Here is a 25,370-nt window from a genome sequence, read left to right on the forward strand (position 1 = left end):
TAGTGATAATTTAAGGGTTACCTATAAAACCTGCTGGTTGGTGGCTCTTCAGGACCAGGGGTTGGTATAACATAAGTACCATAGACATCATGTATAGCATAACAGCGTTATGTCTTCTGTTGTACGTTTTCAAGTATCTGTGTATACCCGTTATATTTTAGTGAAGCCTGCATTAGCCAATGCAATGTTAGTAGATGTGTGAACTCTAATACACTGCGTGTAATCATATTGAGAAAGAGCAAGATGAATGAATGGCCCAGTCTCTGAAAAAACTAAACTAAGCAATTCAGTCCTTCATTAAAAGAATCACGTTGTCACGCAAAATGTGGGCCCCCAGACTAAATTTCATAGATCAGCCTTTTTGTGTGTATTTGTGTTATTTTATTCTTACTTACATTGGCCACTGTTGTGTGTACTTGTGTAAGGCTTCTAGGTCAATACATACTCAAACCTGCTAATATTACTGTTTGGTGCAGTACTATGACTATGTGGATTGGGTTTTATGCTTTTAATTAAAGTGGAGCTTTGTTAAATATATTAATTAACATAAACGTTTTAGTGAATCCAGTGACTCTTCCAGTGCAGTGGGTGGTGCTGTGCAGTATTTCATACCCTTGGCTTTGCTGCGCCGCTTCACTTCTCTTTTTTTCTGGGGTTCTCATCTCAGAAAGCAGGCAAACTGGTGTCTGCGCGCGCGGGAAACCAACTTTGTTTAGAATTTCTGCGGATCAGGAAAAGTACAGGAAGGGGTAGAGAGAGCTCTTCAACTGGGTGAGTTTATTAACCTGTCACTTTATGTTTGTGGGTTTTACACACGTAACTGTACTAAAACATTCATGACAACAGGAATAAGAAAAATGTATATATGTGTATGTTCAAAACTTTGAGACGTAGAAGTAAAAAATGCATTCATTGTCAGTTGCAGCATACTCTGCACATAGAAAAATACATTTTATTTTTATTCGGATTTGTTATTCATAATTATTACTATTAACCTTAATATCTGTCAGTAAATGTCAGTTTTATATTGAAAAGCTATCCCCACAACGTTTCATTTTAGCTTGTGTTAGCAAGTCCATTTGTTTTTTAGGGTCAAGATAATACACTTAACCTTAACGTCAGACGCCGGTTTGTCATTTTGTGCGTTTACATTGATTTATAGAGTGATATAGTTTTATTTTGCGTTATCTCAGTTAAAAGATTCTGTACTCCATCAACTGCATAGGAAGGCCACACGAATTGCATTGTAGGTAGGTATTGTGGAGTTTTGTAGTACCCACAACTTTGCTGACGTCACCAGTCGACCATATTTCCCCAAGATCAGATTGGCTGCGCTGCATATTGAGGTCATCAGATTTCATCCATGTTGATTAATTGAATAGGACTAAGTGTCTTCAGATCCATCCATTGTCTAAGTTACAAGACAGGGCAGGCAACAGACTTCTGGCCTTCATATAGGGGAAAAAGTGTCCAAATATACAAACGTCGGTTCTGCAAGGATGCATACAAATGATGTGCAAATATCTTTTAACTATTTTTTTTTTGTTTTTCTGTTTTGTTTTAAACACTAAATGTAACCTGACTGCTCTGTGACAGTACTGTCCACGTCTGACCTGCACAGGGATGGGATGATATGTTTTGCTGTATTTAAGCTGAGAGCTTTACATATTTGTTGCAGATGAAACAGAATGAAGGTTATCACTTGTGAAATAGCATGGCACAATAAAGAACCTGTGTACAGCATTGACTTCCAGCATGGAGCTGATGGCAACATCAACCGGTTGGCCACTGCAGGTGTGGACACCACAGTTCGGGCAAGTATTATTATTATTATAATTATATATTTAAGGTGATTAAAGGGGAAAAGGCTGGGGTAAATACTGAGGTTCTTGGGTGTCCACCATAATTATATATCTGAAAACAGTCTACACCTATCTGGCTCTAAACTGTCTATTAATTCAGCTCAAGTGCACCAATGGGGATTGCTCAATGTCTTGTGACTTAAGTAAAATACAGTTTCCGCAAATGGTTGAAACGCTGCCCAAGAATTTGGTGCACTTGAGCAGGAACGAGCCATAGCTTACAATGCCAAGAAACAGATACTAGCAGGTAGTTCTGTGCATGTATCCAGATTTCTGTCACTTGCATTTAATAATCACCTAAACTCAAGTGGGTGGCAAATGTCTGTGTGGACTAGTTCCTTCAAAAGAGAACTGTTACATTTGCATCAGTGCAGAGATTGATTTGTAGGATTAAGTGAGAAATCTATTTGCATAGCATTACTTTTTAAATCTTGTTTCTTTCCTCTATTAAAAATCGTATTTGCCTTCACAGATGTGGAAGATTGAAAAGGGACCTGACGGAAAGGCCATTGTGGAGTTCCTGTCTAACCTGGCCCGCCACTCTAAAGCTGTGAATGTGGTGCGGTTTTCCCCACACAATGAGCTCCTGGCATCTGGAGGGGATGGTAAGGAAAGAAAACTGATTTCTTTTTTTTAAACACAATTTTAAAACAATAATATCCATATAGCCATTTCAAGCTACCTTTAATAATGCACCATCAACACGTGTTGAAAAAGTGATTGTCATTCACACTTTTTTTTTTTGGTAGTGTTAAGTCATACCTTTTCAGTGTAATGATATTTTTCCACACCTGTGCTTAACATGAAAACGGCTCAGCTTGTTTAATTCAGCTGAAGGTTGAAATTAATCTCTGAGTCAAATTGATATGCAGTGGGAGTCCTATTCCTGTCTGTGTGCAGTATATATCTCATTTAAGTGCAATTTTCCCTTATTGATGGCATTTGTTAAATGAAGGGATTGGTTCAAGATAATGGTAACCCACATTTTCACTAATGTTAATATCCGTAATATGGTTTACCACAGTACTTTCATCCATCTTGTCAGATTGCACCACTAAGTGTTGATATTAGTCACTGTTTACCTTTTCATAAAATAATTATGCTGCTTCCAACAACAAAATGTTATCCCACACAGCCATGACTGACTAATTTATTTTTTAAATTCCTAATTTAAAGGCTAATTTGTGAGTCAGATTTCAAGTTCAGATACACATGAAAGCACTGTAATTGGCAGTTTTAAAGTGATGGATTGATTAAGTTAATAAAATTATTTTTCAATTGTCAGTTACAAGATTTCTTCATCTGTGCGGGCCCCCACCTACTTTTGCTCCAAGTCCTTCAACTCTTATTTATTCAGGAAAGCCAAACAGAAATAACAATTTGTTGTTAGAATTGATTTTACCGTAAAATGCATTTTCAGGTCATTCCCTACAAACTGACTTATTTGTGTGCTGTTCTGCACATGTTTATATGTAGATGCTGCAATTTTGCTTTGGAAGCTCAATGACAGCAAGGAACCAGAGCAGTCAGCCTTCCAAGAGGATGAAGATGCTCAGCTCAACAAAGAATACTGGACTGTCGTCAAAACACTGCGGTAAGGATCAATGAGGCAGCTAGTGTCACCTTGCTAATATAAAGACACTTTGGATGATCAAACCTAGATTACTACTTTGGCAGGCAACTAGAACTCAATAGAAGTTCCAGAACTGAGAGTTCAAACCACCTAACACATCAGCAAACAAACCACTTTTTTTATTGCAAAAACCATGAAATGGCTTTTAAAATAAAAATAAAAAATATGAATGTAATTTGAAGCCCCATATATATATATATATATATATAATCTGTAGATTTCAGTTTTTGGCATGCAAAAAGATAATGCTTTCATCTTAATACAGAGGTCACATAGAAGATGTGTATGATATCTCTTGGACAGCTGATGGGAACTTCATGGTCTCTGGATCTGTGGACAATACTGCAATTATGTGGGATGTCAATAAAGGTGATTTTGATACCATGTACAATCTTTATACGCAGGGTCATTATTAATACTAAATTATCTGAAAAGTGTATCTTTACTAGTAGGGTGTTTTTGATTTCAATAGGAACTGGTACTTTAAAAATATTAACAAGCAAAATAAGAATTTGAACTGTTTTTCTACCTCTACTCTTCTAATCTTTTCAGGACAGAAAATTACTGTTTTTAATGAGCACAAGAGCTATGTGCAGGGAGTTACCTGGGACCCCCTGGGAAAGTACATCACCACCCTCAGCTGTGACAGGTATTGTTAGTGACTACTAATCATTTTCAACTAGTTGCTCTGCTTTCTCACCTAGTCTTTGTACTTCTACAGAAAACAATTTTATTGGCACCCGCACATTGGCTTCTGTTGAGTACATAATTAACTCTCTCACACATTGGCTTCTGTTGAGTACATGCTTCTCTACAGCTATGGCCAAAAGTTTTGCATCACCTAGAATTTTAGGATTGAGACCTAAAGAAACAAAAACTAAAAAAAACACAAAAATATATATATATATTTTTCAATCTGTCAGTTTCTGATTAAGTACATGGAAATCAACAAACTGGTATATCATTTAATATGTTAACATAACATTTATTCAGCAGGTTTCATTCGACTTTGTGAAGCAAAATTAGTTAATTCTATGGTGATGCAAAGTTTTAGCCATAGCTGTAGGTCAATAAAATGTAACCCTTTTGTACTGTTTCATTGGCATGCGTTACCTCTGGTCATTTCGGAGACATTAAACGTTGGCCCGGCAGCTTCATTTTTTTGTGGTGTAATGATAGTTTTAACCTCTTGAATATACCATTAAGTCGTTATGTTGCTACAATCACACTGTATCTGCTTGCTAACCTATGTTTGCCTAGGGTAATGAGGGTTTACAGCACACAGACCAGAAAAAAGACCTACAGTGTCAGTAAGATGTTATCTGGGGCAGCGACGGAAGGAGAGGCAAGTAGTTTTTGTTTCACATACCAGATTGCCCTTGGCATAAAACCATCCTAATCCTAGACTGAACAGTGTTGACCCCTAAATAGTCTAAACACTAGTATATTCCTTACTGTAATTTTTCTGGGGTATTTATTTAGTCACATTCTAAAATAGAAGCCCCCACTTAATGTTTGATTCTAATTCTGTCTGTGTTTTTACAGGTGAAAAATTATCGAATGTTTCACGATGACAGCATGAGGTCTTTCTTCCGTAGACTCACTTTCACACCAGATGGGTCCTTGCTTCTCGTCCCAGGTATTGGCAAAATGTGTAGGTTTTATTCATCTGTATGCTGTATTATTAAGCAGCCCTGTGATGGGAGCTTGAAATAAGTTCTACATCTGCTGCTACTACAAATGCAAATGTCTAATAAACCATTTCAGCTTGCAAGTTGTTTTATTTTTAGTTTTCTGGAAGCTCCTCTGGCAAAAGTACAGTATGAGTTTGTCTTAATGTTGGGTACATGGCTATATTCCTTGATTTTTAAAGTTATGTTCTATTACCTGTATAAATAACAATACCCATTCACTGCCCCTTTTTTTAATCTCTGGCCATATCAATGATACAGACCTCCTCACATGCTATGAAATGATTTATTTGCAGTTGGTACACAGATGTATTCTGTTTATTCAAAACAATTCCAGTATAAGTGGTATCCATTACATTAAATGCTTCAGTGTCACATTGTTTTAACCTCTGGGTAGAGTCCTGTATCTGGTCGGGTACCCACGCGTGACCTGCAAAGTGGGTCGGGTTTGGGTCGGAATGTGAACTTTCTCGCGGTTTGCGGTTGGGGTGCGGGTCTAAAAAAAAAAATAAAAAAAAATCAGGTCTGAATTTGAATTGCAAAAAACCCTGTCCCTTTCACAAATAACATATTGGAAGGTAAATGCACCAGTATTTCCAGCACTAAAGCATGAGGCGATTAGGGAGGAGTCAGCTTACTAAGCAGTGCTTGTTTGATACATCGCAAGATCTTTTTATCACGTCTGCTTGGTGATATTAAAAATGCCTGTGGACGAGGTGCAGGGTTTATATCTTGTAGTGGATAATAGTTTGAGAGGTAAATCACAAGTGTGGAATTCTTTTGGAATCATAGCGAATGAAAATAGTGAACGTGTGACTGGATGCGCTGCTTGTAAAACCTGTCATTATGTTTTTGTGAACGACAGCCACAAAACTGGTACATCATCTCTGCGAAAGCACAGGTGTAGCTCCCTTTCAACTGGTGGCATGAAAGGAATAGTCAGGTATTTTATAGTAAAGTAAGTAGCGATAGTTAATATGTTACTATGTTAAAATATATGCAGACCACTGCACTAGAGAAAGCTACCATGCTGTATAGCCTGGTGTAAACTCAATCCGTGAAGAATATGAGAGCATGAGAGAGTCAGTTGACGTAGGCAGTAGGTAAAGGACAAACACTTGCGGGTTTGGGTTGCATTGCAGGTCTTAAAGTGGGTCAGGTCGCGGGTAAGAAGACGGTATTGCAACAGGTTGCGGTTTCGGGTCAGGTCCTGTAGTAGCGGGTCTGGGTCGTAAAAATCAGACCCGCGCAGGACTCTACCTCTGGGTGCTTGCCCACTTCTGTTGGTCACAGAAAAAAGTATAGACTAAAAATCTGGATCGGTGACTTTAATGTGCACGTTCAAGTGACAAGCACACAGTTTATTCAGCAGTTTCTGGCAGTTATAATAATCCTTCTTGAGAAACTGCCACATGTCGTGTATCTGACAGGCACCTCCTGGAAAAAGTAATTGATTATTTTGTTTTCATTCATTCATTCATTCATTTATTTATTTATGTATTTATTTTTTACAGCTGGGTGTGTTGAAGCAGGAGAAAATGTCACCAACACAACCTATGTATTCTCAAGGAAAAACTTGAAAAGGTATGTTTTGTTTTTTTTAGCCCCCCACTTTCAACTTATAGATATATAGATGAACTGGAATTTAAGGTTTTGCCATGGCGTAACCAGGATCTGCTCTGTGCACTGATAATGCTAGGTACAAAAAAATAAGCAGCTGGATTTACTTCTTTGTTTCTGGATTTTCAGTGAGGAAGGGCATGCCAAATGGAAAGTTCCTCATGCTGTCTTCTGTGCCTTCTTTTTCAGGCCTATAGCTCACCTTCCATGCCCTGCCAAGGCAACTCTGGCTGTACGCTGCTGTCCTGTCTTCTTTGAACTGAGATCATCGTTCAACGAAGGTACTGTGTCAGCAGTCATTGAGAGGCAATGCGTTACTTGCTAGTAGCGAAAGTTCATCAGGTTCTTGAGAAACTTGCAAAATTATGTATGTATGTGTGCGAGAACTAAATCCTCTTTCATTTTGTATGAAATAAAGAACTGTTAACCAAATTTTTTTTATATTTTCTCTTTGAATTCATGTATTACAGACGTGCTCAAATTTGTTGGTACCCCTCCACAAAAACCGAAGAATGCACAATTTTCTCTGAAATAACTTGAAACTGACAAAAGTAATTGGCATCCACCATTGTTTATTCCATATTTAATAGAAATCAGACTTTGCTTTTGATTTTTTATTCAACATAATATTGTAAATAATAAAACAAATGAAAATGGCATGGACAAAAATGATGGGACCGCTAACCTAATATTTTGTTGCACAACCTTTAGAGGCAATCACTGCAGTCAAACGTTTTCTGTAGCTCTCAATGAGACTTCTGCACCTGTTAACAGGTAGTTTGGCCCACTCTTCCTGAGCAAACTGCTCCAGCTGTCTCAGGTTTGATGGGTGCCTTCTCCAGACTGCAAGTTTCAGCTCTTTCCATAGATGTTCGATAGGATTCAGATCAGGACTCATAGAAGGCCACTTCAGAATATTCCAATGTTTTGTTCTTATCCATTCTTGGGTGCTTTTAGCTGTGTGTTTTGGGTCATTATCCTGTTGGAGGACCCATGACCTGCGACTGAGACAGAGCTTTCTGACACTGGGCAGTACGTTTCGCTCCAGAATGCCTTGATAGTCTTGAGATTTCATTGTGCCCTGCACAGATTCAAGGCACCCTGTGCCAGGCGCAGCAAAGCAGCCCAAAACATAACCGAGCCTCCTCCATGTTTCACTGTAGGTATGGTGTTCTTTTCTTTGAAAGCTTCATTTTTTCATCTGTGAACATAGAGCTGATGTGACTTGCCAAAAAGCTCCAGTTTTGACTCATCTGTCCAAAGGACATTCTCCCAGAAGGATTGTGGCTTGTCAATATGCATTTTAGCAAATTCCAGTCTGGCTTTTTTAAAGTGGAGTCCTCCTGGGTCTTCTTCCATGGAGCCCACTTTCGCTCAAAAAGCGACGGATGGTGCGATCAGAAACTGACGTACCTTCACCTTGGAGTTCAGCTTGTATCTCTTTGGCAGTTATCCTTGGTTCTTTTTCTACCACTCGCACTATCCTTCTGTTCAATCTGGGGTCGATTTTCCTCTTGCGGCCGTGCCCAGGGAGGTTGGCTACAGTTCCATGGACCTTAAACTTCTTAATATTTGTAACTGTTGTCACAGGAACATCAAGCTGCTTGGAGATGGTCTTGTAGCCTTTACCTTTACCATGCTTGTCTATTATTTTCTTTCTGATCTCCTCAGACAACTCTCTCCTTTGCTTTCTCTGGTCAATGTTCAGTGTGGTGCACACAATGATACCAAACAGCACAGTGACTACTTTTCTCCATTTAAATAGGCTGAATGACTGATTACAAGATTGGAGACATGTGTGATACTAATTAAAGAAACTAATTAGTTTGAAATATCACTATAATCCAATTATTTATTATCTTTTCTAAGGGGTACCAACAAATGTGTCCAGGCCATTTTAGAATATCTTTGTAGAATAAGCAGTAATTCATCTCTTTTCACAGCTTCTTTGCTTTATTCTATGACATACCAAAGGCATGCAAGTATACATGATAAAATAGCTTTTAATTTCATCACTTTTCAGGAGGAATGAAGCATTATTTCAATGAGCTGTAAGGGTACCAACAAATTTGAGCACGTCTGTAAGTAGGGCTGCAACCAAGGGTACATTTTGACCTTCGAAGGTTCGGAACACATTATGGAAGGAAGGTTTGAACCTTCGATGGTACTAATTTCCTTAATTTACTGGTGATGTCACCATAGCTAATTGTTTATATTTGATTGAAAATTTTATTTTACAGGTAAGCCATATAAATGGAATAAAACATTCATATGCAGTTTATAAATACGTTGCATAGAACAGTAATCATATTTTTATAAGTTAATTAAAAATAAACATTGTTTATGTACACAATTGATGCTGCTTGCTAGTAAGCTTGCATTGCAGCAGCACTAACTGCAGCGGACTTAGGCAAAACAAACTTAATTTAACAGTCACCGTTCCAAGCAGGTTATCAGTCTGTCACATTTTACTACTACTACGACTACTACTAATAATAATAATATGAACTTACGATTGTAAAGTGACCCCAGAGATTGGATGTGCCTCCATGATACATCAACAAACACTTGCACAGTTTGCATTCAACTTATTTTTTTTGGTCGTCTGGGCATTTAACAAAAAAAAAAAACCCCAAACAGCAGAGTGGTTTCGAGACATTTCTTTCAATACAGCTTACGCTATACAGTGCTTTGCTGTCGAGATAGCGAATGAAGACATTTGCCTGTGGTTAACACGAGGTAGAGGGGGCAGGGACAGACGGTGCTCAGTTTTCGAAATTTTAAATGGTTATTGTTGGCGTATGTTTCAAACCTATTCTATCCTAGCACTTCTTACACTGTCTTGTACACTAGGTATTCAGTACATATTTTACTGAAGCACTACAACCGCTATAGGTACCGCCCCATACTTTGGCATAATATACCCTGCTTCATACATGACAGCGGTACCATATAGAGTTGCTACGTATAATGATTTGGTAGTGGATTTTTATACAACATCTTTTGTTTAAGTAATTTGCATTATAGAAATAAAAAGATAGAATTTTGCATGTGAGTGAAATTTAATGTGTGATTTATAATATTCACATTGTAAAATGATTTCTGTTAACAGAAAAAAAAAAAAAACATACAGTGCGTGAATGGCGTCTGATGAACCTTTGAAGGTTTAAAACAATCTTCAAATTCCTGGCTAGTGAACGAACCTTCTAATACAGCCCTAGTATTAAGTATCTCATGCTGATGTGTTTGTTTTGTTTTTTTCCCCACAGATGATTCCTCACAGAAGCAGTCTAATATTTTTAACCTGCCCTATCGGCTGGTGTTTGCAGTTGCTTCTGAAGATTCAGTGTTCCTGTACGATACTCAGCAATCCATCCCCTTTGGTTACATTTCAAATATCCACTATCACACACTCAGTGACGTCACCTGGTGAGTAGATTTTAGTAGGTTTCTATCTCTAGCTCTCTATCTATCTTAATATAAATTAAAAAAGGCCTGTCAAGTGATTTAAAAAAATGAATACAACTAGAGCTCCAGATCCGGTTTTGAGTTATTGAGTAATTTACTCTCCAATTTAGACACCATCTGAATAAAATGCAACATTACCTTGTAGTCATTTATACTTTTCATTAAATAATGTACAGCTATGGCCAAAGGTTTTATCACCCGATAGAATTAACTAATCAAACCTGCTGAATAATGTTGCGTTAACATATTGAATTACATACAGCTTTGTAGTTTTCCCTATACTTAACAAAAAACTGACAACAATTGGAAAATGTGACATTTTGAAATCTAACATGAAATACTGTACTGCTAATATGGCTTCCAGTAGGCACTTGCGGTATCATTTTGTAGTTTCTTTTGATTTAGATGTTAAATAAAATATCTGAATTATGTTCATATTTTTTTAAATGATGTCTCAATCCAAAAATTCTAGGTGATGCAACACTTTTGGCCAGAGCTGTACATACTTAAATGCTAACTTGTGGGGTATGCATTAACTACATTACATTTTCACTGTAACTTTACTTTGAACTACTGTACAAAAACTTGGTCTTACAATAAAAACAATTCTTACCAGTTTGTGGACTCCACACAACAAGGAAAAACATGGACAAACCACCCTCTTCTCCCAGAAGGTCCGTCATGGCACCAGTCCCACCCGATAGCATAAAGGGAAATGACGCAGCAGGGTCAGATGTCCTGTATTTATTCCTTGTTTCGTAAAGCTAGGAAGTGTGGACATAGTAGTAGTTACGTTTTATTATTTATTAACATTGTTTCTCTTTTTTCTAAATCGAAATTCCTGCTGAAAGTATACCCACTTGCATTCTGTGCTGGTCCGTCTAATTATTTGGGGTGCAGAAGAGATAATGGACATTTGTTTGCTGTGCAAGCCCTCATATTATCTATTGGAGGAGAATCTTTTGTCAGGCTTTCTGCTTTTGCACACCGCTTTATTTACCCAGAAAGTGGCTGTTCTGATTCAGTTCTGGGGTCTGGGTCACCAGAGACGGGCGTGGGGGAAAAAAAAAAGTGGAGCTCCTTTATCTCCGTCTGGAGTTTCCACTAAATGCGCAAAATGTTTGACATCTTCCCCCACAACTTCCGTAAGATAGACGTCAGGGGTGAAACACTCCCCAACGAGACATTCTGGCCAATCGGGGAAACGTAAGGCAAAGAGTGACCTAACGCCGTCTCTGCCCCCTCCCCCTCCTCTTCAATTGATGTCTTTGCAGCCTGGTTTCAATACGGCAGAAGCATTGCCATGCCTATCCCCAGCCATTAAAGCTATGGTGTCTGAGATTATGCAGCTCAATGAACAACCATCTCATATGTTGTCGCCCAGGCCTTCTACTGAAATGTACGCACAGCCAGGCTCCTCTACAGAAACAGAGGAGTGTGAATTTGAGATAGACCTTCCTTCTGATGAAGATGATGTCTAAGTCCTCCTTAAATTATAAAGATTCAGAGGGCTTAATGAAACGCATTGCCGTGACTCTGAATGCCCAGCAGGCGACAGCAACATCTACTGGATTTATGAGTATTCTAGACACACCTGCTTCTGACACTTTTCAGGGGTTTCCTTTTAACCCTGACGTCGCAATCTGTGGAGTCAGTTTGGCAAGCCCCTTCATTGATAGCACCTACCTTACAAAGGGCTTGTAGACTCTTTAAAATACCCACAGGTCATAAGGATGAATTGTTTAAAAATCCTACAGTTGATCCAGCACTTTTGTCTGCCACCCTGAAAAACAAGCGTTCAGACAGGGCTCCCAGTACGACCCAGAACTATCTGAGAGACATTTTCTGCAGCCTCTGGGCGTGCGTATCTAAATTACCAGGCTCACATGGCAAGTTACCAACATGGTCTGTGGATGGACATGTACAGACTACTGTTTGACCCCACGCCTGCAAATTTGGAGGTAGCCAAACAATTGGCTGCTGAGGGCACTGTCACTGCTAAAACTGAGTTGCAAGCAGCAAAGAAGAAATCTACCCACGAATGTTATTCTACAATATGGTCAGAATTTGTGACTTGGTGCAGATCTAAGGCCGTTGATCATGTTTCTATATTGCTGCCGGGATTTCTGGAATTCCCGAGACACCTGATGGATAGAGGTGTTGCTGTCTCATCTTTTAAGGTCTATTCATCTGCAATCTCTAGCTTCCTGCCAGGATGGGCTGGCGTATCGGTGGGATCCCATCCATTAGTGAGTAGGTTCTTACACCCGAGACCCCTCCCCACACGTCACATTGTACCTCAGTGGAGCTTGTCTCTTGTATTGAGGCGTCTCATGCATCCTCCATTTGAGCCTATGGCATCAGCCGATATGAAACACTTCACTTTGAAAACGGCTTTCCTGACTGGGATTATATCGGCTCGCCGTGTCCGTGAACTGCAGGCCCTAGTCATTGATGAGCAGTATCGTATTTCGCGGAACGTGCACGGAAATATAAAATAAATTGCGTGTACAGATTATTATTATTGTTATTATTATTTATTTTTTTTTTTTTTTTTTTTAAACGGCAAATGTACAGAAATGCACTGACATCAAAATTAATATAAAAGTTACTCACTCACTTTACTATAGCTTGTGAAACGGTGTTCTAATTAACAGCCTATAGGTAAAGTGTATCTGCAAGGACAGCTTTCATTCTAGTACGTCAGGTGCATGTTCACCATTTAGGTCTTGCAAAACAAATACAATTTGTAACCCATACTGATCTTGTGCATCTGTCGGCTCGTCAGCGTGACCACTGACAAGCAACAAGGCTGTTTTACCAATTCCATAATCTCCTGCTTGTGATACTGTGCAACTTTAGATAAGTATTGACATCTCAGCTGGGCTGATGAAGGAATCACTCCACCATTTGCAAAACTCTGTCTGAAGAATTTCCGTAACTTTTGGTTATACAATTTTTCAAAAGGGATATTTGCGCAAACAAACGCCTCTGTCAGGTCAAAATTTAATAAGTGGACTTTTGGAATATGGAAGTCACCGTTTTTATCTCTTTGCAAATAAAGCAGTCGCAGTACTGCTCTGGATTTCCGCCTTTCTCTTTTCGGTGAATCTAAATACCTGTCAACAGACGAGCTTCGGTAGTGATCTACAGTAAAGTTGCGGGACATACAGAACAAGAGCTTGCCTCCATCGCTGTGTAAAACTGCTGGATACTGCGTTATGTGATCTGCTGCAGACACATTTTCAGCCTTTTTAGAGACATCCATTTTCTTGTGTGTAGTATTTTAATTTCCCGCTTAGATTGCATATAGTGACATTACATGATCACTGGACAGCACTGTGTGCATGGCGAATATTACCCGCTGGCACGTAGTAGAGCTGTACAGTTTCGTTAATACTGTAAAACCTGGTATTGGGCTAATTTCACGATTTCCACAGGGCCTTATTTTTGAGGAAAAAATGTTATGCCACATTTTAAGTTAGGGTTTTACATTTTGAAGGGGAGAAAGGGGAGGAGTCGTCTACACGCTAGCCTTGTTCAGCATCAATTAGCACTGACCAGGTTTTCTTTCTTTATATAGATATAGATAGATAACAGTACCACTGCACACACACACAAAAAAAATCAAACTGAAGATCAGCAGTAATAATTACAGTAGTATTAGACTTAAGAGTTGAAAACTCATGTAAAAAAAATATTTACATAACATCCGTTATATTAAAAAAAGCCATTAAAACGGCACAACTGCATAATGATCATAGTTAATAATAGTACTATCAGTATTAAACCGTTTCAGGTCGTTCGAAAACTAAATATAATTCACGCTCTGATGCACTCCGAAGAGATTTCTCTGACGCTCTTTCGGAGAGTCAGATTGAGTTTACGAATGCACCCTAAATCTATTAATGTGATTTGTGATGTCATTCACCACATACTGTAGCTGATGTAATGATCAACTATTCCTTTCTATTTAAACCTTCAGGCATCATGGAACTGAGTTTATTTATCCATTCATTTATTTTTAGTCTTCTGTATTGTACATTGTCTAATTAATTCGTTTTTTTCCTAAACTATGAATTTTAGGTCATTCATGTCATGCTTGTTCTTTGTAAAGTGCTGAACCACTGGTTCATTTACTTTTGTATTTTTTATGTTTGATAGGTGATTCTGTATGCGTTTGTATAATGTTGTTCCTGTCTCTCCTATTTATTTAATTTTACAAGGTACAAGGTATAAAGGTATAAATGTACAAGATATAAGTATACCATAAACAAGGTTGCTAGTTTTGCATGAGGGATTTCTTTCGATTTGAGTACTTTTTTCTCTATTGGTGATTTCAATTTTATTTTTACAAATATATTTGCATACCTAACGTGCTCTTAAGGGTTTTAATGACCTGTAATTTGTCTACTATGTACCAAAATGTCAGCTAAATTTGCATCCCTTCTGAAAGCCACAATCGAATTATGAAGTATACTGGTAGGTAAATGCTTCCAAACTATTTTTGAAATGTTGGGTAATAATTTAGAATATGTATATTAATGGTACTATTTTAACCTTATTTTTCCTTTTTGTTATACTCAAGTAGGTCATTTCTGTTTGTCAACTTTTCCCAATTCTTTCTCAATAATATGTTCTTTGTATCCTCTTAAGATTTTTTTTTTTTTTAAATTACTTTCTCTGTTTTTTAGTCATTTTTATCAGAACAGATTATGTTTATCCTTAATACACAGTCCTTTAGGAATGGCTCTTTTTGTATGGATAGGATGTGAAGAGGACACATGTAGGTACTGATGCATATCAGTAGGTTTTGAGTGAAGATCTGTTTTAATAAATCCTTGATCAAGTTTAACCAAGGTATCTAAGAATTAAATTTCTGATTTTGTCCACCTTAGATATTTAATTCATGAAACTTGTAGGAACAATTCAATAAGTGATAATTTAATGTTTATCTGGGTTGATTAGTTCTCTTATTAATATTTAATTGACGTGTTACAAAGATCGAGGATTTACTATGAACACACATACACAAGGAATGTTTAATCAACAGTAGTATTTTATTAAGTATGCAAATAATAAACAGAAATCAGAGAAGTCAGAATGTAAATATCTTAGTCTCTAAGCACCAAACACAAGTCCAAAGCTCTCCCTGCACTCATGCTGGCTAGCAGGCAATTGAAATATGACACCGCCTATCTCCTCACACACAAGGCATCAATTTCAACAGCAAGCAGGCTGTGACGTAGCTAGTACCTTGCTCACACACACACATGCACACACCCAGCCTAACTGAAATGATGCAGACAATCTTAGAATATATCACATTATGCTTATTAATGGTATATAGATTAAGTATATGGCAAGTTTACTTTTAAAGAAATTCTTCATACAACAATATGAGGTAGATTATTTATAGTTACTTCATCAAGTTTCACTAAAAGTTAATTCACGCGCAAAGTGTGCAAAACTAAATAATTAACAGTTCAATTCTATGTGAATGTTACAATTAATTAATTTAGTTCCATGAAAGGAAGATGCAACTGGAATTATACTCAACAGTTCCTTGAAGCTTAGACTTTTTGGTCTGCTGGTTTGGAAACTCAGTCGATTGAAATGTCCAGTACAAAAGGTTCTCCTCTCAGTAACAAAGCCTTCAATCCCACGTTGGATCAAACTTGGCAACAAAGCTTTCAATTCTCGATTAGAATCAACAAACATCTGCAACAAAGTCTTCAGTCCTCGGTATAGGATCCACAACAGTGCCCGTCCGCTCTGTCCTCTTTGCTGAATCTTTTCGCTACGCAGGTAGCAGGGCACAGTTTATTTTGGATACTGTGGTTTCAGGTGTACAGCAGACCCAGACTGGTCTGTCTGATAACAGTCTCTGTACGTTTTACAGCAGTCCTCCAGCCGCGCCTCAGTCTCGTTGCTTGTGGTCGTTGACTCGCTTGCAGCTTGCTTCCTCTTCTTGGGTTTGTTTCAGGCAGAGGGAATATATCCCACAAACTGGAAAAGAGATTCCTCTCCATGTGTCCATATTCTAGGACTGCAACGAAGGGTACGTTTTTACCTTCGAAGGTTCGGAACACATTATGGAAGGAAGATTCGAACCTTCGATGGTACTAATTTGCATAATTTACTGGTGGTGTCACCATAGCTATTTGATTATATTTGATTGAAAATCCTATTTTATACAAGTCAGCCATATAAATGGAATAACATTCATATATTATATAGAACAGTAATCATGTTTTTATAATTTCAATAAAATATGCATGGTTTATTTACACGTAATTGATGCTGCTTGCGTGTAAGCTTGCATTGCAGCAGACTTAAGCAAAACAAACTTAATTTAACAGTCAGTGTCACATTTTACTACTAATAATATGAACTTACTTTTGTAGTGTGACCCCAGTGATTGATGATACATCAACAAACGCTTGCACAGTTTGCATTCAACTTTTTTTTTTGGTCTTCTGGGCATTTAACAAAAAAAATCCCAAACAGCAGTGGGGTTTCGAGACATTTCTTTCAATACAGCTTACGCTATACAGTGCTTTGCTTTCAAGATGGCAAATGTAGAAATGTGCCTCTGTTTAACACGAGCTGGAGGGGGGAGGGACGGACGGTGCTCAGTTTTTTCAAAATTAATTTAGTGTTAGCGTATATTATGTTTCAAACATATTCTACCATAGCACTTCGCTTACACTGTCTTGTATACCTAGGTATTCAGTACATATTTTACTGAAGCACTACAATCTCTGTAGGTACCCTCCCAGTGTTTTGGCATAATAATATACCCTTGCTTAATACATGACAGTGGCACCATATAGAGTTGCTACGTATAACGATTTGGTAGTGGATTTTAATACAACAGCTTTTGTTTAAGTAATATGAATTATACAAATAAAAAGATCGAATTTTGCATGTGAGTGACATTTAATGTGTGATTTATAGTATTAACCACTTCAACTGCAGAAACACCTTCACAGGTACCAGATTTTGAAAATAATCATGTTTTCAAACCTATAATTGCTATAAAATGTTAACATGTGATGAATAAAACACAAATAAATGACCTAAACTGTTTTGCATTGACCCTTTATGCTCCTATGAACTACATACTCATGTTCAGTATAGAGATAAAACATGTTTTTTTTTTTTTTCATTTTTTGTTTAAACAATGAAAACAAAAACGCTGCTAATAACAATAATAATCAGTAAACGGTAATTATCAAATAAAAATCAAACAACATCAAAACATGTGCCAGTATCGACTTGCTCTGTGCCATTTATTGAAATGTTCAATACAAACGAACCCGGGATTGCCTTTGCAACCACTGCATATTTTTCTTGTGTCCTTTCTTTTGTTTTTATTTTCATAGCAGACCCTGCACCTTTTTTTGCGATCTCTGCTTCCCTTGTGTTTGGAGGAATAGTCACAAGTGCGTGTACCGGGCTACTTTGCGCAGGCATTGTGATGGATCTGGCTGCCACAGACACCTGCTTCATTGCCTTGTTCCCAGTGCTGTGTTTTGATAGTATTTCATCACAGCACTGCCATTTCAAACCAAACGGCTTCCCTTTTGCAGCTGGCTTACCTGTAAAGTAGCTGCATGCTCTTTTGTTTGTACAGTCACAAAGGTAAGTGATTAGCTTTATGGGAACAAAAGCCAAAAAACAACTCCAAAGGAGAACGCAAACTCTCAAGTTCCACGGCAGGGTGCACATCTGTGTAAACAGGTGCAAAATCAAATGCTGGAGGACTGGCATCATGGTAGGGATCAGGAATAAACACCCAGTCCCCTGCTGTTCTTGGCTCCACATCCTCTTCATCATCATCGCCAAGTGATAAGTCAGCATCACTGTCGCTGGTATCAATCCTCCGAACCAACTTTGAAATCTTCATCACTCCCGTTGTCGCACTCCACGTACGTTGCCATGTTTAGCTTTCACTAAAAACTATATAAACTATAACTAAACAAGTAAAACTAATAATAAAACAGAACATAATAAAATATATATATATATATATATATATATATATATATATATATATATAATTTGTAAAAGTTAAACACCCACAGGTAGATTGGAATCGTTACACGACACGCAATTGGATATAAATGTCACCTGATCCTCCCCCGACTTTCATTGTACATTCCACAGTACTAGAACTGCCTTAGAGAATGAAACCTGAAACGATAGACTGAGAAACCGCTCGTAGAATAGAATGGGGAACTTGATGTACTCGGGTACGGCATGGTACTGTAAGTGGGTTTTCATTTGATGTACGTGTGTACGTCATGGTGTTGAAGTGGTTAACACGCTGTCAAACAATTTCTGTTAACAAAAAAAACACAGTGCATGAATGGCATCTGAAGAACCATCGAAGGTTTAAAACAATCTTCAAATTCCTGGCTAGCTAACAAACCTTCGAACCTTCTAATACAGCCCTACCGTATTCCGAAAATGTCATCCACGTATCTTCTATGTATCTTGTGTATTCTAAAGGTTGCTTGAAACATTTATTTCCCAATGTAAAATAACTATTTCCTAAAACTATCTTGATCATATTTAATATCTCTTCTGTCGGTATTATGTTCTTCTCTTTTCTGTTATCCAGTGCCTCTTTACATGCCTCTAAAGTTTCTTCATTCCTAGGAACAGGGATACAGGGATTTTACATCCATGCAAAATAAAACAGTATTCTCTGGAAGTTTATTTTGTAATCTGTTAATCATATTCAGAAAATATGTTATCTTTAACATAGCTAGGTAAACTTTCAACATGTGGCTGCAACAGCCTCTCGGCTATTTCTGCAATAACGTATGTTGGGTTATCAATTGTGCATTTTTGAGTTACCTCTAACCAAACCTGGTCTTGGATTTTGAGGGAGCATGTAATTTTAATTCTTTTGATATAAATCCATTTTTATACAGTCTGCTAAAATTCACTTATGATATTAATGTTATTAATCTGTACTACTTCATATGTGTTTATATTTTGCAATTCAGGCCCTACCGTTTTCATATAATCAACTTTGTTCACTACTACCACCCCAGAACCTTTATCTGCAGGTCTTCTAATGATATCATCATCCTCTGTTAGTTCTTATAGTGCTGCTGCTTCAGTTTTTGTTAAATTAAGTTTACCTCTTCTTTTTAAGCCTGTTATTTCATTTCTAACTGCTTCTATGTACATCTAACCATTTATCTCTTCCATCTGGAGGAGTCCAAAGCCTCTTTCTTTTGATTTTTATTCCATATTAATTTACCTGTTCTGAATCTGTGTGTTTCCTCGTAAGTATTCTGCTAGCCTCACTCGTCTTTCCCATTTTTTAAACTCTATTAACTTCTCCTTTATGTGTGTTTTTGCTGGAACAAACTTCAGTCCCTTCCCTAGTAATGCTTTCTGTGAGGCTGTTAATATTTTATCAGATACATTAAATATTGTCTCCACCTCAATTCCTTTTGATCTTTGTTTACTCTATTTTTGCAGTTCTTGTTTTTGTACAATTGATTTTTAGGTACCTCATCATTAATATTATTTGATGCCACTCCTACATCCCTGTCCTGCATTTTTTTCTTTTTGTGTGTAATGTGTTTGTTTTTTATATTGATTCTGATCATTCGTAGCCGACATATTTGATATGTGTCCATCATTACTTTTAAGTTTAATTAATTCAAAATGAGTACTTTTATATAATAGGTTCACTGTGTTACGTGGAACTAAAGTTTCTGTTCCTTCAAGTTTTAAAACTTTCCTAACCTACGAAGTTTACGTAAACATGTACTGGTCTTATTTATTCGGTCTACAGCAGCAGCAACTTCTGCCTCTGTAGCCCAGGTCTCTATCCCAACGCTACTCAATTTAATTTTCTTGACATGTTGTTGATAATCGTCATCGACGTAAAGTTCATATTTATTTACATTTCTGTTCATGTGTTCAGTAACATTACCCCTTACTAATTTGATTATTTTGTGTTCCATACAAAACTCTACTCAAACATCTAAAAAAAACAATTACCATCTTTCTCTATCATTAATACCTTATTTCCATTTTTTTAATCCTTGTGCCATCGATCTTCAGCTACCATATATATTTAATTCCAGTGCTGCAGATGAAATATACTATATATCTCTCTCTCTCTCCAGTGATTTTAAAATTAACAAAAAAATGCTTTCTTGTGCTTTCCCTTTCCAAGTCGACTGACACGCTCCCAAAATATTTTAAACCAAAATAAAAATAAATGTCTAAAAATGTATAAAAAGAAACTGTGGTGATACTGCACTGACTCAAATAAAGAAATGGTAATACTGTATTCCTTACTGCTATAGTAATATAAAGCATCCCCCCACTCTCCAAACACAGAATATTGTCATTTTCAAGGCTGGAAGAAGCCGCCTTGGCTCTACAGTGTACACCAGGGGTACTCGATTATTTTAGTGAAGGTCCAGAATTCTTGGTTACAGCAAGGTCAAGGTCCGGAGCACATTTTCACTACCATCCCCATACCGACAAACAAACACAGAGCTACACAAAATTAGTTTTTTTTTTTTACACATGTTGGTTTGAGAGTTCTTCACTAGGTTTAAAGGAGTTTTGGGGGGAATCAGAACTCTCTCTCATTTTTACTAGTCTGCCTTCTTTACTGACTTGTTACTGCATGAGTTCTTTCCCTGCTATAACCATAGAATTGTAGAACTACTGTATTATGTGTCTGTGTTAGCAGAGCTAAACATTGTGTTTCACCATTGCAAAAACAAAGCAAATTGTAGCGAACAAAAGTGAAGCACAAGAAGAAAAAAACAATTGAAATGTCACTGTGCTTTCTCATTCAAGTGAATTAAAAATAAAAACACCTTAGAAATTAAATACAGTAATTTTACATTCCATACATTTATAATTGGCTAATACTCGCAGTAAGTGGGAGAAGTGGCAGGTCCACAAGGGCCTTGAGTTACAGGTGAGCTCAGCAAGACCAATACAGAGATGCAAAGATTTGCATCAGTCGGAACAGAACGCTGATATTAATGTTCGTCTTGGAGAACAAATATCCACGTACATAATGTGATCTGATATTGATGACTTGCTTTATTAGATTAACAGACTTCTCTCTTTCATGGAATTGAGCAGCATGGGTTTGGAACGAAGTGTAATTTATTATTATTTTTTTTTAAAACAGGTCCAAGGATGGTTCCTTCCTGGCTGTGTCCTCCACAGACGGGTACTGTTCCTTTGTAACTTTTGAAAATGGAGAGCTGGGAACCCCTCTGAAGCAGAAGCCTGTATTTGAAATGCAGACCCCAGGTGCAGTGGTGGAGAAAAAGATAAAGAAAGTACAGAGGACCGCATCACCAGTGCCTAGGTCAGTGGAAGCCAGCCCAGCGAGTGGCAGGAGCAGCGATATTGGTGCTGTCAGCCCCTTGGTGGAGGGGACTCCAGCCAGAACTGTGTCAGGAAAGGAGACCCCCTCCACCCCACTCAGCACCAAGGCAATCCCAAGCACTCCCTCTTCTGAAGATATGAAGCCCCTGAGTGGCAAAGGCAGCCAGCCCCGGAGGATCACTCTCAACACACTGGAGGCCTGGAGCAAACCTAGCACTCCGACAGGACCCACACCCAGGTAAAAACATGGGATGTACACATACAAGAAAACATCAGCACAACAGTGTGCTCAAATGCAGATTTTCTCCCATTAACTGATAATCTTAAAATTGATCATACAGGTTTTATAATTATGTACGGTTGACACCTGAAATGGACCAAAACACTAAAAATAAATTGTAACATTTTTATTTTAAATACATGCACTGTAATGATTGTGATAACTACCTAAAGGTGGATCTACACTGGAAGCGAGGTACGCGAGCGAATAATTTAGAAGTGACTGGAATGTATGGGTGCGTCTACACCACCAGCGAGCAGCCAGTCTGGGTGAAGCGAGTGACTCCACAGGAATAGAAATGTGTTCTATTTCCCGCCAGTCGTGAGTGACTAGAGTGAAACGGACCAATCGGAAGCAAAGTTCCCAAACCACTGACAAAACCACACCCAACATCAACTTTAGCCCTATTTCCAGGCACAGCCCCAATCCCTGCCTCAACCCCAGTTCCAGGATAAGCCCCACCTGCAACAGATTTAATGCAGTATGGACTGTTGGGACTGTGGGAGAGGATGGACAAGAAGGCAAAATTATGTAAATTGTTGTTTGTGTACTGTTTATGGGCGTTGGGAGGTGTATTGTGTTGTATTACTGCGAGTGTGATTGTGTGTGTTTTGCCTCTTCCCCCTGTCAGTGGGACCGCTCTCTGCTGGGTGTGTGGTGACTTCGCTCTGCCTTTTGGCGTGTGTTGGCTTCGCTTGCTTGTTCTGTAGTCTTATGTGCTGCGTGAGTGGTGTTGAGAATGGGCCGTCTCTCTCTTGTGTGGGATTGGGTGGGAAAATAGTGAGAGGCATAAGGACAGGTTCACATGACAGTTTCTCCTAAAATATTCGCTTTTGATGTAGACACAATTTGCACAGGTCGCTCGCTTCCAGTGTCTATCTACCTTTTTTACATTTTTTTTTTTTTTGCGTTGTCAGGATACACCAGTATAAATAACGGTCTCATGGTTTCTTATGCAGTGGTTTGCTTAAAACTGAAAAAGATCCTTGGAGGTCACGGTATGATAAGCTTGTATGGTACAGAAGCAAAAAGCAGCCCTTGCTGAAGGTTCTGTTATTGAAAGATCTTGATTGCAACAAACAAAACGTGTTAAAGGGCTTTGCATCGGTGAACATACTCTACTTTTAAAATGACAATGAATTGGGATCTCATGGTGGGAATAACATGCTCACCTATTCTGTAACTGGAATACACATGGCAAAGGGCAATGTTTAAATAAAATTCATAAATCAAACCCTCTAAAATTTTGCCAAGACATATTAACAGGAATCTGAAGCATTTTTCAACAAAATTATCTGGTCCAGTGAGACTAAAATGCAACTGTTCCCCAAAAATGGACTACATTTATGTTTTTGTTTAAAAAAAACAGTGAAAGCTTTCAATGAAGAAAACCTTGTACCTACAGTTAAACCATTGAGGTGGTTCAATCATGATATGGGGGTGTTTTAGCAGTTCAGGGACTGGAGACGGTCATGTGATTTCTAGAATGTATTAGATACATGGATACATTCATTTGATCTTCAAAGTACAAACATACCATCTGCTTGTAGGCTGATTGGCAGACAGTGTATCTTCCAACACAACAAAAACCCAAACCATGCGACAAAGTCAACTGGAATTCCTTAAGAAAATGAAGATAGTAGTTCTGAAATGGCCTTTGCTATCCCCAGATCTCAATCTAATAGAAATGTTTTGGACTGATCTGAAAAAAGCTGTAGCCAAGCATTGTGTATCCAATCTGTCTGAGCTGAAGGAAATATGCAAGACAGAATGGGCCCAGGTTTCACCAACAAGATGTAAATACTGGTTAAGAATTATATGTCTGAAAGCCGTAATAAAAACAAAAGGAGGGGTGCCAGTACTTTTTGTTATGAACGAATACTTTTAAATATGTTTGTTTGATTTGATAAAGATTATTTGTTAAATTATTATAAATTGTGTATTTTGTTATTAAAAAGTGGTTAAAGTTTACTAAATGCTTGTCCTTAATCTGTTGCCTTGAGTTGATGTAGGGTGCCAATACTTTTGTCTGTGACCGTAACTGAAGGAGGCTTGGTGGTCCAGTGCTTAGTCAGGGGCTTGGTTTTTTGTTTTTTTTTTATTTTTTTATTTCCTCCTCTTCTAGCAACTGACTCACTGTGTGACCCTGAGCAAGTCACTTAACCACCTTGTGCTCTGTCCTTCGGATGAGACATCTGCTAGTCATTTAGCGTCTGCTAAATGACTAAATAATAGTTATTTTGTCTGCTTAAAGATTTGCAGTATAGACGTATATATCTATTTTATTTTTTGAATTTCTTATTCTCTTTGTATTTTTTTTTCTGTCTTTAGAAGAATAGCATTGACCCCTATTGCATCTCCAGTGCTGTCTAATACCATGATTTCTACACCACCTTCTACAGAAAAGGCAAAACATGGTTAGTAATTCAGTTTTATGCTCCAGGGTAAATGTGCTTTTTTATTTCTAGTTCATATGCACTTTACTACTGTCATACCTGCATTTTACTATTAAGACTTAGATTCAGTATCCTGATTCTTACTTGTGTGATTGTTTGTTTTGGATCTTATAGAATCAACAAAAAACATTGTCTAAGATAACTTAACCCTTTTCCATAAACATTTTCCAGTCCAAGTGGTGTAGTTTCAAATTATCCGCAGGTGGCATCTGTTTTAAATGGTGAAGCAGCATATTTCCACTAATTTGAATTCCAAATCCTCTTTTTATTTGTGTAATGATTTCAGGTGATTGTTCATGAAGTATGTCTTTGTTGATTACAGAGAGACCGTCCCCACCAGCCGATCCGCTCTGTAAGCCTCCAGAGCCGAAGAGGCCCAAGACAGAGGAGTCCACGGTCTCTGGGACCCCCGACCGACACCACGCTGAGAGCAGCAAGAACGCCAAGCAGCAACAACAACCCAACGATCCGGAAACCAAGTGAACTGTCAAAGAACAGAGACACTGGCTAATTTGTTATACTGAGACTCAAACATGTACTTTGCACTTCCTTGAATACAGGTTGCCAAAACTGGTTTATTACAACCACAAAAAGAAAGAAAAACAGAACTCTTGACTTGAAATGCTGTCACCTGGCCCTTTTTTTATAGTTATTTTTTGGGAGTTGTTTTAAATCATGAAGTAACGTGTTTGCTGTTAAGGGTTTTAATGTGCATTTTTGTATAAAATAATATGTATTGATATTATTTTGTATGTTTTCTTTCAATCTTAAGTATTGTAGCTGTCTGAAATAATATGCTGCTGTTTGGGGCCCTTGCTGCTAACGGCATATTTGGATATTTTGAAAAACAAGACAAACTTGCAGTTTACAAATAAAAGAAAATTGTAAATAACTTGTGAGAAGAGACAGGGATTTTAAACTTATGCGCTCCCCCCCTCCCTCCATATAAAACTATTAACACTTGCA

General features: G+C 37.9%; 1 protein-coding gene across 2 annotated transcripts; it reads left to right on the forward strand.

The window, feature by feature from the left end:
* The first annotated feature begins 565 nt into the window (after window positions 1-565).
* On the forward strand, window positions 566-25,370 carry LOC117406162 (chromatin assembly factor 1 subunit B-like). Of its 2 annotated transcripts, none has more exons than XM_059029985.1 (14): window positions 566-771; window positions 1,679-1,814; window positions 2,335-2,467; window positions 3,339-3,456; window positions 3,761-3,864; window positions 4,048-4,144; window positions 4,756-4,840; window positions 5,041-5,149; window positions 6,701-6,770; window positions 6,996-7,087; window positions 10,076-10,235; window positions 21,466-21,906; window positions 24,280-24,365; window positions 24,727-25,370. In XM_059029985.1, exons 2-14 carry the CDS (start codon window positions 1,689-1,691, stop codon window positions 24,885-24,887), a joined length of 1,782 nt encoding a protein of 593 aa, XP_058885968.1. In that variant the 5' UTR covers window positions 566-771; window positions 1,679-1,688; the 3' UTR covers window positions 24,888-25,370. The 2 variants fall into 2 exon arrangements, with proteins under 2 accessions (XP_058885968.1, XP_033865936.1); XM_034010045.3 differs by having other exon boundaries at window positions 568-771; window positions 5,041-5,134.

Source organism: Acipenser ruthenus, chromosome 9 (assembly GCF_902713425.1).
Source record: "Acipenser ruthenus chromosome 9, fAciRut3.2 maternal haplotype, whole genome shotgun sequence".
Classification (NCBI taxonomy): Eukaryota; Metazoa; Chordata; class Actinopteri; order Acipenseriformes; family Acipenseridae; genus Acipenser; species Acipenser ruthenus.